A 14,485-nucleotide genomic window follows, 5' to 3' on the forward strand; every position below is an offset into this window, starting at 1 on the left:
CAGGGTAGACTTCTCAAAGGGATGACAAAAAAGCCTAACCTCAAAAGCTAAATGGGAGTCAGACTAACAAAGACAGGACAGACATGTGGAAATATATGCCAAAGAACACAGGCGGAGAAGGCCATGACTCACTGCTGAAGCGCACGTGTCCCCGAGGGCTGGGGCTCTGGCTTTGTGCGGGGCGGGGTAAATGGGCAACGCGGGAGGCAAAGCATCAGAGGTAGCAGGAGTAGACCCAGTGGCACTTAGGTCTTTGTTTCAGTCACCTGTTTCTGCCTAACAAGCCAGCACGAACCTCATGCCCTGCAACCACTACCGCCACTGATTATTTCTCACATTGCTCCAACTGGACAGCAGTATCCGAGGATGTCTCGTCTCTGTTCCGTGTGGCACAGGCTGGCATGGCTCTCCCGGGCAGGAGGATCCAAGATCTCACCCACGTGTCTGGCATTTCCGCTGAGGCACTGGTGGCTGGCTTGGTCACATGGTGTCTCAGTATTTATCAGTCTAACTTGGGCTTTTTCTTTTTCTTTTTTTTTGTATTTTTCTGAAGCTGGAAATGGGGAGAGACAGTCAGACAGACTCCCGCATGCGCCCGACCAGGATCCACCCGGCACGCCCACCAGGGGCGACGCTCTGCCCACCAGGGGGCGATGCTCTGCCCACCAGGGGGCGTCGCTCTGTTGCGATCAGAGCCACTCCAGCGCCTGGGGCAGAGGCCAAGGAGCCATCCCCAGCGCCCGGGCCATCTTTGCTCCAATGGAGCCTCGGCTGCGGGAGGGTAAGAGAGAGACAGAGAGGAAGGAGGGGCGGGGGTGGAGAAGCAGATGGGCGCTTCTCCTGTGTGCCCTGGCCGGGAATCGAACCCAGGACTTCTGCACGCCAGGCGGACGCTCTACCACTGAACCAACCGGCCAGGGCCTAACTTGGGCTTTTTCATGTGGAAGCTGAATCCTGGGGGGGGGGGGGGAGACACAAAAAGCGCGCGCACACGTGCTCTCTCTCTCTCTCTCTCTCTCTCTCTCACACACACACACACACACACACACACACACGAAAGCTGCAAAGCTTCTTGACGCTTAAGCACAGAAGTCACATGATATCCTTTCCCCTACATTCTGTTGGTCAAAGCAAGTTACAAGAGCAGCTCAGCTTCCAGAAAAGGAGAAATGCACCCCACCTCCCGTGGGAGGAGCAGTATGAATGCAGAGAGATGGATGAAATGCTGGCAGCCATCTTTGTGTATGACCTACATAGGCCTTATAAATCCCTCCATCTTCTAGAGTACCGTTGTAGGATTTTAAGCAGCAGACTGACATTTTAATTTTATGTGTTTAAAAAAAATCTCTTTGACTCCTTTATAAAGATTGAATTCAGCATTTGGGGGCCAATACCTGGAAATAAGGCAACCAATTATAGCAATATTTTACAGGTTGACCTCAGAAAAACCTTTCCCATGGACACACATGGCTTGCCGGTTTTTCCACCTTGTAGAATCAAATAGAATGAACAAAAGTGATGGATACCTTTTCTTTCTTTTTTAAAGCAAGATATCATAGTGTATCTGCCCAAGACTGCTCCTTCTAGAAAGATAAATTCACATCTGCTAGGGGGGAGGGAATATGAAACACTGAAAATCCTCTGCCTAATGCTTTTTTGTTTAGAAATACTCCTGGGCTATTTTGTACAGCTGTTTCTATAAATAAACCAGGGAGGCCAAATGAGACTTAGCGGAGGGCAGAAGCCTGCTTTGCATTTGCAGGGGCTCTTCCTGTGTCAGGGCATGCGGTATATGTGAACATAAAGCCTGTGCAACGTGGACTCCTCGACTTTTGCCTCCTCATCCCACTTAGAGTGACCTCTGGGGGCAGTGCCTATGAGGAAGCCACAGAAATATTTACAGATCTTGAAATATTTCCTTTCAAGTGACCACCTCCGTCACTAAATTTTCTTCATGAATAACAGTTTTATTTTGTAAGCAATTATAACTTTAGCAGAGGAGAGCAGATACCAGTGCCTACTAATGCTTTCTAGAGCAAACTGAAATACAAATCTGGGAATGAAGAGAAGATGGTCCTTCTAGATTTTCAGGGCATTGGGAAGGCCCTTCATTAAATGTTTGTGGATCCAAGATTTCTACCTGTAAAGGAAAGATTCTATTATTGGTAGAAGAGCCTGAAGATAAGGGAATATGGTGCCTCTTGGTCAGTGTTTAGGTTCTTCCTCGGGTTTCTGAACTCTTAGCCAGTGCTATGGTGAGCAGCAGGATGGTGCTAATTTTCCCTATAGGTTCTGAAGTGCAGTGGCTAGAAGCCAGAATCCCTGGGAGAGAACTAATTTCAAATCCCAGTTTTTACCACTTCCTAGTTATACAACTGGGAGCAAATCCCTTAACAGCTCTAAGCTTTAGGTTTTTCCTCTATAAAACCTCAGTAACAATTACACCTTTCTCTTAGGATTGCTGTGTTGGATTAAAAGAAGTACTATTTGCTGCACTTAGCCCAGTGACTAGCACAAGTGCTCAATGAATTTGAAATATTGTTTCAATGGACTTCCTGCTGATCTTGACTGTGTTTCTCTTTATTTTTCAGGGAGATGTTAATCTCTGTAGCCCTGGGTCAGGTGTTATCCCTCCTTATTTGTGGAATTGGCTTGACCAGCAAGTACCTGTCAGAAGATTTCCATGCCAACACACCCGTCTTCCAGAGTTTCCTCAATTACATCCTTCTCTTCTTGGTCTATACCACCACTCTAGCTGTCAGACAAGGTAAGCATGCAGCTACACCAGAAATATAGCTTGGTTTCTTTTTTTTACAAACATCTGGAAGAATGCTGGGGCATGACTGGATAACTTTCTCACTTATAGCATCATATGACAATTCAGAGCCTCTCATTTTTCTATTTTACAGTCATAGAGTTAACAAAATGAATGAATAAATCACAAAGAATCATCAACTGTGTGAATTCAGTGGGAAGTAAGAAATGCATGGATAGGCAGAAATATACAATTGCTCACTATTCGAATTTTTGACAAAATTCCTGTACCCCTCTGTGAATCTATAAATACGTTTATTTATTTATTTATTTATTTATTTATTTATTTATTTATTTATTACAGAGACAGAGAGAGAGTCAGAGAGAGGGATAGACAGGGACAGACAGACAGGAACAGAGAGATGAGAAGCATCAATCATTAGTTTTTCGTTGCGCGTTGCGACACCTTAGTTGTTCATTGATTGCTTTCTCATACGTGCTTGTCCATGGGCCTTCAGCAGACTGAGTAACCCCTTGCTCGAGCCAGTGACCTTGGGTCCAAGCAGGTGAGCTTTTGCTCAAACCAGATGAGCCCGTGCTCAAGCTGGTGACCTCGGGGTCTCAAACCTGGGTCTCATTGGCTTCCCAGTCCAATGCTCTATCCATTTTGCCACCGCCTGGTTAGACCCCTCTGTGAATCTAAATAGAGTTCTTCTCCAGAACCCAGAGCAGGCCCGATACAGCTGTAAGAAACAAGGCTAGCCTTGAGAAATTCAAGGAAATTACAGACAAAGGTATGTTCTTTGGAAAACTGTCACAAGGAAGATAAAAATAGTAAACACAAACAACTCTAATAATAGTAAACGGGGAAAGAAAGAAAAGAAAACTGCCACAAATGGCCAGGTAAGGCGTTATGTCTAAACTTAAAATAGCAAAAACAATAAAGCAAAACCTCCAAGAGTCAATGCAAGAAAAACATTTTAAGGGGCAATTACAGTTGAAATCCTTACGGTTTACCTCTGGAGGTATGCCTCAGAGTCTTATGCTTATATCACTGTATCTGGTGTATACATATGTATCTACAACCCAGACATAACCAAGACTTTTCTACCAATAGTACATGTTGACTATAACATATGCATTGGAAAATAATTGTAGGTAAGTTTGAAGACAGTTATATACCTTAGTAATAAATAAGGGTACTTGAATGGTTGTATACATCAATCCTAATAGTCATAATTTTTGAAACTTATATAAGAACTACATATTAGTATTTAGTTTTTGCCTTTTCTAATTTGGATTGTTGTGCTAAATAATATTGTTTAATTATAATGATTTGGCCGCCACTACTAGATTTTATCTTAGAGGAGAATAAAAATGAACAAGGTGGACTGAATTCCCCTTTGAATTCATTTAAAGTAGTGAGGAAGCTAATTTCATTTACTTCTCAAAAATATGTGTTATTGATGTTTGTTTTAGCCTAGTACAAAGAGTGTGAGTAAGAATATTAAGATTAAACTTAAGACAATTTTGCAATACTTTAGTATTACAAAAAACAAAAAAAAAAATTCACATGATAGTGGTAAACTTATCTTCTCTGTAGTGTTTGAGAACCAAACATCCAGACTGTGAGATGGAGAATTGTCACTAGTCTTTGAGTTCTTGTCCATCTTACTTTCCAGGAGTCCAGAAATTTTACAAAAACCTACATCAGGACAAAAGTACAATCAAGTAATTCTAAGAAACAGAATAATCGCACAGTCACAGATAGAGACAGAAAACCTTAGAAAAGTTAATGTGACCAAAGACCAAAGTTAATAGTGATGATATCTTCCTTTGAGCCTTATACTGTACCAGGAACTATGTATGTCAGTTCTCTTGTATTCATTCAGTCCAGGGAAATAGGTGTTATTTTACAAAAATGTATAAATGAGAAACCCAAGGCTCCTCTAGCATCAGGAACCTGCTCCAGGCTATAGAACTAGGTCTGCCCTAAGCAGGGCTGTGTGCCTTCCTGGCCCACTCTCCCCCCTTCCTTGCCAGGTTTAGGGGAGGCCAGAGGAAGAAAGAGAGATACTTTTGAGCAAAAGAAGAGTGTTTTCCTTGAATTTTAAAACTTCAGTTAAGAAACCAGCCTTGGGTGCAAGGTTGAGTAATGACATCTGTAGGGTGTGGTCTAAGATTTGGGGGGGTTGGGGAGGGTGGGCAGGGAGAGGCATGGCTGAAGAGAGGCCAATGGCAGGAGCAGCAATGCATGGGGGGGAGGGGCTCTTTATAAAGAACCCTGAGTAGGCCTGAAAACTCCTGCTCTCCTCGTCAGTGGTGGAGAAGTCCTGTCTCTCCTCGTCAGTGGTGGAGAAAATCGATTGCTGAAACTCCCTGTCTGGAGGTATTTTCCATTGCCTCAGATCATCACTCAATTTGCTAACATGTCTTTATTTGGGTGTTTACTCAGAATGTTTGTTTGTTTTAATCTTCATCTTTAGAAATTTTAATAGGCTGGCATTAAGCTAACATCTGGAAATCAACATAGTAATTGCATTAATTTTGTGTAGGCTGATTCAGTACCACGTGCTAGAAGCATACTAATCTCTTTCCTCGTGCACCTCAAGACCTGGGACGGGAATACACAACAGAGCAAAGAGAGGAGGTTGGAAAGTCTGGTGTGGACAAGGGAGGCTCTCCCAGCCTCAGTTTCCCTCCTTTCCCATTGCTCCCCAACCGCTCCCCACAGAGGGCTGCAGATTGGGACTGAGGGAGAGGCCATCTTCCCAATTCTCCCAGAACAGCTGGTCCACCATCTAAATTTGATGTCACCTTAGGCCACATAATAGCAAGAATTTAAATTTAGGAATATATATTTAAACAAATCTCTTTTTATAATTTTAATCATATAATTTCTTCTTATTATTATTGTCTATGAACACTATATGATAAATTCAAGAAGCCCTTCAAGAGCATTAAGGGTGATATGATTACAAAAGCCTTGTGAAAAAATTTTTTTTAATTTTTTTTAATTTTTTTTTCAGAGACAGAGTCAGAGAGAGGGACAGATAGGAACATACAGACAGGAAGAGAGAGAGAGGAGAAACATCAATTCTTTTTTGTGGCTCTTTAGTTGTTCACTGATTGCTTTCTCATATGTGCCTTGACTGGGGGACTACAGCAGACTCAGTGACCCCTTACTCGAGCCAGAGACCTTGGGCTCAAGCTGGTGAGCCTTTGCTCAAACCAGATGAGCCCACACTCAAGCTGGCAACCTCGGGGTCTCGAACCTGGGTCCTCCACATCCCAGTCCAGTGCTCTATCCACTGCACCACTGCCTGGTCAGGCAACCTTGTGAAAATTTGTCCTCAGAGTCTTTTTATTAAATTTGCATTGGAAAATAAAAAAGTCTCTGAGGCAACACATTCCAGTAAAAGTTCCAGTTTAACTTCAATTCACACAGGAGTTTTGAGCTTGTCCCTAATTATTCATTGGTTCCTGTGAAAATTTGAGTACTATTCTTTTTAAAAAAAATTATATCTTGTTGGACAAATTTTAAGTCTAGTTCTCTCCTTAATTGGAGCTAGGTTTTTATTCCAGATGGCTCTAAAATCAAAAATAGCTTATGTTCATAACAAAGAGCTTCAGGAATACTTTGTAGAAAAAAAAAAGGTAATTAAAAAAAAGTAGTTCTATTGACATTGTATCAACTTTGAGAGATTAGGTAAAATTTAGATAGCTGTTACTTTCATAGGTTCATTGTAATCACTTTGAGAAGTTATTTGGGCAGTTAAAACATACCAATTGAAGTAACGCAGGAAACCCAAATCCACGCTGTATGCACAAAGGAGGACTTCGGGATCGCAGAGGAAAACCCAGTCCTCTTTGTGTGTGTCTTTTCTTTACTCCCACACCTTTACCACACTTATAGCACTTCTGACACCGGATGTGTGGAGGTTTTTCCCACACCAAGAATTCTGCAACACCAGCTGGGTGTCCCACAATTTAGTTCAATTCTGACACTGTCTACCTGGCGACAGTGGCCTATCCCACAGGTTATGGGCTCAGCCCCACAGGTTAAGGGCTCAGCCCCACAGGACTGCGCCCCTCACTTCAAATGCCGATTGCTTCTGACCAATGGGTTCTATATAAATTGGAGGTCCCCACAACCTCCACCTGAGGCTGGGTTAATTTTCTGGAGCCTATCCAGAGGAATAATAAACTAACTGTAAGCCAGTTTATTATACAAAGGACCTGATAAAGGATATAGGTAAACATACAGAAGGAGGAGATGAGTATGACAAGGTATGTCGGGAGGGGCGTGGAGCATCCAGGGGCTCCCAGAACCTCCACACGGTCGCCAACCCCCAAACTCTCTGAACCTTGTGCTTTCTGGATTATTATGGAGTTCATTATGTAAGCATGATCGATCATTAACTTCATTTCCAGGCCCTCTCCCCTTTCTGGAAACTGGGAAATGGGGGTTGAACATTCCAAGCTTCTAATCATGGCTTGCACTCTCTGGTGACCAGCCCCCCCATCCAGGAGCCCACGGAGACTTCTCACCGCACTAGACCAGGAAGCACTCCTAGTGCCCTGGAAATCCCAAGGGACTTAGGGACCTTATGTCATATGCTCCTAGTGCTCTCGTCAGGCAGGAAATTACAAGAGGGTTGGGAATTCGGTGCCAATAACTGGTGGCAAAGTGTGTGTGTGTGTGTGTGTGTGTGTGTGTGTGTAATATAACTCACAGGGATATAATTAAGAAAGTATAGCGAAACTTCTAAAAACTCTTGGATTTGCCAAAAAATTCTCAGAAGATTACTCTTTTTCATATTTATTTTTTCTTAACATTTAACATAATTCTTCTAGCTGAAATCAGGAAGCAGAGAAACACAAATGCAAAGACTATGAACAAGAAGAAAGAAGAACAGGCTAGGGTCCAACTGAAGCCCAATTTGTTCTTGCATTTATGTCGCAGAAGCGAGAGATGTGACAGGCTTTTAGAAACAAGGTGAAAATAGGATATATTTCTTATAAAAAAAAAATCTGTCGTCAGACTTTTTGCCCTGGAGCTTCTTTTATCAACTGTTACAAGAATCCTGATGGTTCTCGGAACTACTTTGAGAAGATCTTAAATAATAAATACCCATAGTACCTCTTTTGGCATTTTTAACTTCTGAGTATATACGAACCACAAAGATTTAGTCAATAATTTCCCCCTCTTTTCTTCTTCTGCCAGTTTTTCTCAGTTCTTGTCTCTCTCAGTTCCTTTTTATTTTCCCATTAACAGTTAACTCAGCGATGGGGGAGGAAAGGATTGGGGGGCAAAAGCAGGATGTAAGGTAAAAACAAACAAACAAACCAACAACTATCGTTCCTTATTTTTTCCTCAAGTCATAGTGGTGAAAAAAAATAGGTGTCAGTAATGACAACATGATAGAATGAGAAGTATCTGCTTATTTATTTATTTATTTATTTATTCATTTTAGAGAGGAGAGAGAGAGAAAAAGAGAGAGAGAGACAGGGGGGGAGGAGCAGGAAGCATCAACTCCCATATGTGCCTTGACCAGGCAAGCCCAGGGTTTTGAACCGGCGACCTCAGCATTTCCAGGTCGATGCTTTATCCACTGCGCCACCACAGGTCAGGCAGTATCTGCTTTTTTTATAGGCAGACCCTACCAATAAAATATTGCTACTATAGATCATCACTGGATACATTGCTGGTGGCTGCTTTTCCATTGAAAGATATTTTTATAAGCTCTTCCAATTTCAAATAAAAACAAGCTTCTAGCTAAAAGCAATTCGATGAGTGTTGCATATATGTTGCTTTCCAGAAAATTCTCAAAACACAGACATTACAGTATTTATTGAATCATTTTATATATTTCTTTGAGACTGAAAATGAAACATCTCTAATTGTATTAATGGAGCACTCATAAAAGTGTAATTCCTTTTATTTTATTTTATTTTTCGGAAGAGAGAACACTGAAATGTAAACACATGCCTTACTCCTCATGAGAAATTGTCTCATTTTGGACAGTAAAGACATCAGACAGACATCCTAGAGGTCTAATTCAAATTTCAGTTCTAAGTGAGGAGGCTGAAGAAATGAGCTCACATATTTCAAGTACTTTCTCCCCCTTTTCTCACCAACTTCTTTTTCCCATTCAGAGCACTCAAGTAGGGCAGGAGAAATGAGACAAATATATAAAAATGACAGCCTTGTCTACACACAACAGATGGGCGCAATTCATAGCCCAATGGTCCAGTTCCATAGCCCTCAGCATTTTAAATGAATGTTATTCTCAGTATTTGTGTCAAAAAAAGTAGTCCTTCTTTTGGCGGTGGCTGGGGAGGCATTAATCAGAAGGTAATTGTTGCTTTTTCCAGTGTAAGACAGACCTCACATTGGTCCTCGGTGGAGAACACTACACTTTTTAATATGGGCTAAATTCTCAATTACCAACGTTGCGTAGAATATGTATGTAATTAGAAGAAACTAGAATTCCATACAAAATATAGACCTCTCAGAGAGTTGCATAACTTCTTAGAAACTTAAGCATCTGGCTTTCCACAGTCCGTTGACTCCAGAGTCACCTGCAGTCTCACCTCTCCAGTTCTCTGTACTGCCCGCTTCTGCGATTGTTTGCCATTTCTCTTTCTGGAATTTTCTTTGCCGATTCTCATAGGAAGTCAAAAATACAGGCCAGAGAAGTAAAAAGACTTAAAGCCAAGATCCAGGATTTTCTGAGCAGAAGCCCAAGTTCTGTTCACACACAGCTCAGTGTCCAATTCTCTGGGTAACTTTGACTAAATCACACTGAGAAAAAGAGACTGTTAATGGGTTAACAGACTAGGAAGCATTTGGCAAATGTAAATACTGATTTTTAATTCTCTTGGAAGTCGTGGGAGGAATATTGCTGTCACTTATCTAAGTCTGGTAAGGCAATATTCTTTATAGGAAATTGCTCCTATTTCTTTCCTGGTTGCATGTATTTTTACCTCTTAAGTATGATTGGAAAGTTTAGCCCCTATAGTTTAGAAAGCTTGTACCTCAGGAATTTCTAAGATGCATCCTTGCTAGACACTCCATGGGAATTATGCTTATGTTGTCAGGAAAAAGACAAAAAAAAGGGGCCGCATCGGGTAAGGGTCTATATACAAAGCATGCTGGGAAATAAGTAAAGAAAATCAGAAGAGAGAATTGGTTTTAGCCAAACTGCCTACCAGTATATGGAGCAACTGAAATGCTCATATACTGTTTCTGTGTATGTCAAATGATAGGGACTTTTTCGAAAACAGCTTGGCAGTTTCTTATAAATGAAACAAACATTGACCATATGACCCATCAATCACATTCTTCCAAGAGAAATGAAAACATAGTGTTCACACAGGGAACTATATGTCAATGTACATTTATTCACAACTGCCAAAAAAATTGTAAACAACACAAATGCACACATCAACTTGTGAAAAGATAAACATATTGAAGTAAATTAATACAATGGAGTACACTCAGGCATTAAAAGGAATAAGCTATTGATACATGACAACTGGTATGGATTAATCTCAAAGGCATTGTTCTCTGCGTAAGAAGCCAGACACGAAAGCTTACACACTACAGAATTACATAGCGCACAGTGATGCGGTGTTCTGGAAAAGGCGAAACTATCAAGATCAGGAAGTAATCAATGGTTGCCAGAACCTGGGGACCTGGGGGTGGGAGGAGGGGATTGCCTATGAGGGACACAAAGGAGATTTTGGGTTGTTGAAAATGTTCCATATATCTTGACTATTGTAGAGATTATATGACTATATACATTTATCAAAACTCTCCAAACTGTGTACTTAAAAGAGGTGAATTTTATTGCATGTCAATCATACTTTAATACACCCGACCAAAGGGGAAAAAAAGAATTAATTGTCTACTGTCACTCCATGGTTGCCATGATGAAATAATATATTATTGAGCTCAGCTGTTCCCTCAGTCACTTTCAGATATTAGGAAGTGCCATTAAAACTTCCTACTTTCTTGTGGTATGCTTTCAGACCACAAGAATGAGCACAGTTTCCCCCCAAAATGTACCTAATCCAAGAAACTTGTTAGTGGGACAGGAATTGTTATTGATTAAGCTCATAACCCATTAAACAATGCAAAAGCACACACATTCCATACATGTGCAGTGCTTACAGGGTAAATCTGCAGTAAATCTAGTCCAGTGGTAGTCAACCTGGTCCCTACCGCCCACTAGTGGGTGTTCCAGCTTTCATGGTGGGCGGTAGTGGAGCAACCAAAGTATAAATAAAAAGATAGATTTAACTATAGTAAGTTGTTTTATAAAGATTTATTCTGCCAAACTTAGCGAAAAGCCGACATAAAGTACTTGGTAAGTAATTATTATTATTATATGCTTTAATTTGCTGTAACTCTGCTTTATAAATTTTATAAAGAAAAGTGACTTCCCTACTTTATAAATCACTATTACTGTGGAACCGGTGGGCAGTTAGAAAATTTTACTACTAACAGAGATACAAAAGTGGGTGGTAGGTATAAAAAGATTGACTACCCATAGTCTAGTCTCTCACACTCTTAAACTTATAGTATTTAATAGCACATGTCCTGTTTGTGCTAAAGTGGATGAATCTCTCATAGAATGATACCTTACCCAGACTTTCAATATTAGTAAAATGTGACTTTTAGATTGAAGGAAAATGACATGAACATCATCTTCTCTTAACAAATCCTCATGTAAACTTACACGTGCACAACATTCAATTTATGCATCCCTCAGTCCCCATTCCCTATACTTTATTAATGGACGCCCTCTGTTTCTTTTATTCCAAATAGCTTATAAACTTGGAAGGAGGTATTGTCTCCCTGTTTTATCTGAAGTCCATGTTGGCTGTTAATTCTAGAAATCTTTAAGCACCCATCTCTCCATGCTGAGAGCTGGCATAAGCAGTACTCGTTACTGGCATGCTCCAGCATTCATGTGGGAGATTGAAGGGTGGTTACAAGATGATAACTATATTGCCTAAAGGAGATAAGTCCCCTTCTGCCAAAATAGCGCTTTGTATGTAATTAGTGTAAAAATTCAGAGGAATAGAGTTTATCCTTACAATTATCTTTTGCATTAAAAAAATTATAATGAAAGAACAAAGCAGTCGCTGCAGTGAATTGAATTGCTTTCTCTAAGTTTTCATTAAATCAGACTAAGTGGTTAGCCATCTTGCAGACATTATTGCAGTCTGCTGCATGAGATTTGCAGAGGAAAAAAATGAAGCAACCAGTTTTTCCCCCCCACAGGATTAGAATTGCATTATGATTATCTTAGATCAGGATTCTCTGGCTGTGCAATTCTTTGCACATCTGGTTTTATTGGTTTTCATTTCTGAGATTTTTGAGTACCAGGAAGAAGATTATGTAACCAGTGGTGGGATTCAGCCGGTTCGCACCAGTTCGGCAGAACCAATATCAAATTTTTTTTGAGTTTGGCAAACCAGTGGTTAAAATGGCACCTGTAATCAGGGTTCTCTCTAAGGTCGGGTGCCTGGGCAGCTGCCCAATGTGGAAATCACAAATTTACATTCCTTACTCTTTTTTAACGTTCATCTGGGCAACAGTGTATTCTAAGTGGCCACAATAATGTTCATTCTGTCCATAGGTAAAAAAAATTTGTTGGAACTATGCTTGTAATATTTATTTATTCATTTCATAAAACTCATTATACCTTTGATGAAATACTACATTTTAATTCCCTCGCATTTGTTACTTCAGTTAACAAACATATAATGGAAAGAGAAAAGTTGCCAAACAACCAGGGGTAACAAGCTGTCATTTGTTTCAGTTTTGTGTTACTCAATACAGAAATATCGTAATAACAACTTTTTATAACATAACCTAGTTTTGTATACCTCTTTTATTTTTATTTAAGTATTAAATGCATGAAATAATAAATCACCTTTCAGTATATATATATTTTTATACTTAAAACATCATTAAGGCAGAAAACTGGTTGTTAAATTATTTGAATCCCACCACTGCATGTAACTCACCGAATTTCAGTGTAATGCTCGTAAACGGTGGCTTCTGACTACAGGTCGGAGCGACTGGACTCCCTGAGTGACTTATATGAGGATAAAAACTTTTTAAATGACTTCCAAATAAAACAAAATGCCATCAGAATGTATGTTTCTGACCACTTTTTACTATTTAAAACTTCCTTCTGTAAAAGAGAATAAATATGACTTTCTTTTGCCTTTTACTGCCTAGTTAGTCATGTCTAAAAAATGTGTGTGGGTATAATATATATATATATATATATATATATATATATATATATGTGTGTGTGTATGTATATTTTTCCCCCCCTGAAGTGAGAAGCAGGAAGTCAGAGAGACAGACTTCCGCATGCGCCCGACCGGGATCCACCTGGCATGCCCACTAGGGGGCGATGCTCTGCCCATCTGGAGCACTGCTCTATTGCAACCAGAGCCGTTCTAGTACCTGAGGCGGAGGCTATGGAGCCATCCTCAGCACCCAGGCCAACTTTGCTCCAGTGGAGCCTTGACTGTAGGAGGTGAAGAGAGAGATAGAGAGAAAAAAGATGGGGAAGTGTGGAGAAGCAGATGGGGGCCTCTCTTGTGTGCCCTGGCCAGGAATCAAACCTGGGACTTCCACATGCCGGGCCGATGCTCTACCACTGAACCAACCGGCCAGAGCCTAAAAAATGTCTACATTTAAGAATCATATTTAAGAATTATTACTTAAATTTACTAAATTAAAATATAATTTTAAATAATTAGGGTCTAGACCAGTGTTTTTCAACTGCCAGTTTGCCAGAAATTTTGTGCCAATCCATGAAAGAGTTAACCACCCTGATATTGTGTGAATATTCTAGACCAAATGATCTTAGTTAGATTTTCTTATGCTCAGGGTGATTGCCACATTTTAGTTTGTATTGTTGATAAAAATACTATTGAGGTTGTCTTACATATCTTTGGAACTTGCAGGCTTGTTCAAGCAACCTTTTGTACCATGCAAAACATTTACAAATGCACAATAGTGAAAAAGCATTTAGACTAATTTTTGTAGTATTCACTGTATCATACATGTGAAGCCTGGAAATCAAATGCTAGCTCAGGGGTCGGGAACCTATGGCTCGTGAGCCAGATGAGGCTCTTTTGATGGCTGCATCTGGCTCACAGACAAATCTTTAATAAAAAAAATAATAACGTTAAAAATATAAAATATTCTCATGTATTACAATCCATTCATTTTCTACCACTCATGTTCATGGTTGTGGGTGGCTGGAGCCAATCACAGCTGTCCTCTGGGACAACAGCAAATTTTTATTGGATAATGCGTAACGTACATGAGTCGTTGTATGGCTCTCATGGAATTACATTTTAAAATATGTGGTGTTCATGGCTCTCTCAGCCAAAAAGGTTCCCGACCCCTGTGCTAGCTTGTGCAGTGTTACACAGTTATGCACAGTAAGTTAAAACTTTATTTGTTGTGTGTTTCCATTTCCAGCCAGCTAAGTCACTGGTCTCCAAGTGTAAACTGGTTGAAAACTACTGGTCTAGACCTTTTCTGTTCCTCAAGTCAATCAAAATTCAAGTACCACTGAGTCATCCCAGTAAGTTTCCACAGCTCCTCAGTGTTGGACTTCCTTATTTTGTAAGTCAGGATAATAATAATCACTAGTGTATAGGTTTTGTGTGGACTAAAGGAGGTGGT

General features: G+C 40.4%; 1 protein-coding gene across 1 annotated transcript in view; it reads left to right on the forward strand.

Moving 5' to 3' along the window:
* SLC35F1 (solute carrier family 35 member F1) overlaps positions 1 to 14,485 on the forward strand; it is a 414,559-nt gene that overhangs the window by 229,664 nt on the left and 170,410 nt on the right. The window contains exon 2 of the mRNA XM_066248018.1: positions 2,592 to 2,767. Within this exon, the coding sequence (XP_066104115.1) occupies positions 2,592 to 2,767 (176 nt within the window). The remainder of the gene's footprint in view (positions 1 to 2,591; positions 2,768 to 14,485) is intronic.

Source organism: Saccopteryx bilineata, chromosome 12 (genome assembly GCF_036850765.1).
Source record: "Saccopteryx bilineata isolate mSacBil1 chromosome 12, mSacBil1_pri_phased_curated, whole genome shotgun sequence".
Lineage (NCBI taxonomy): Eukaryota > Metazoa > Chordata > Mammalia > Chiroptera > Emballonuridae > Saccopteryx > Saccopteryx bilineata.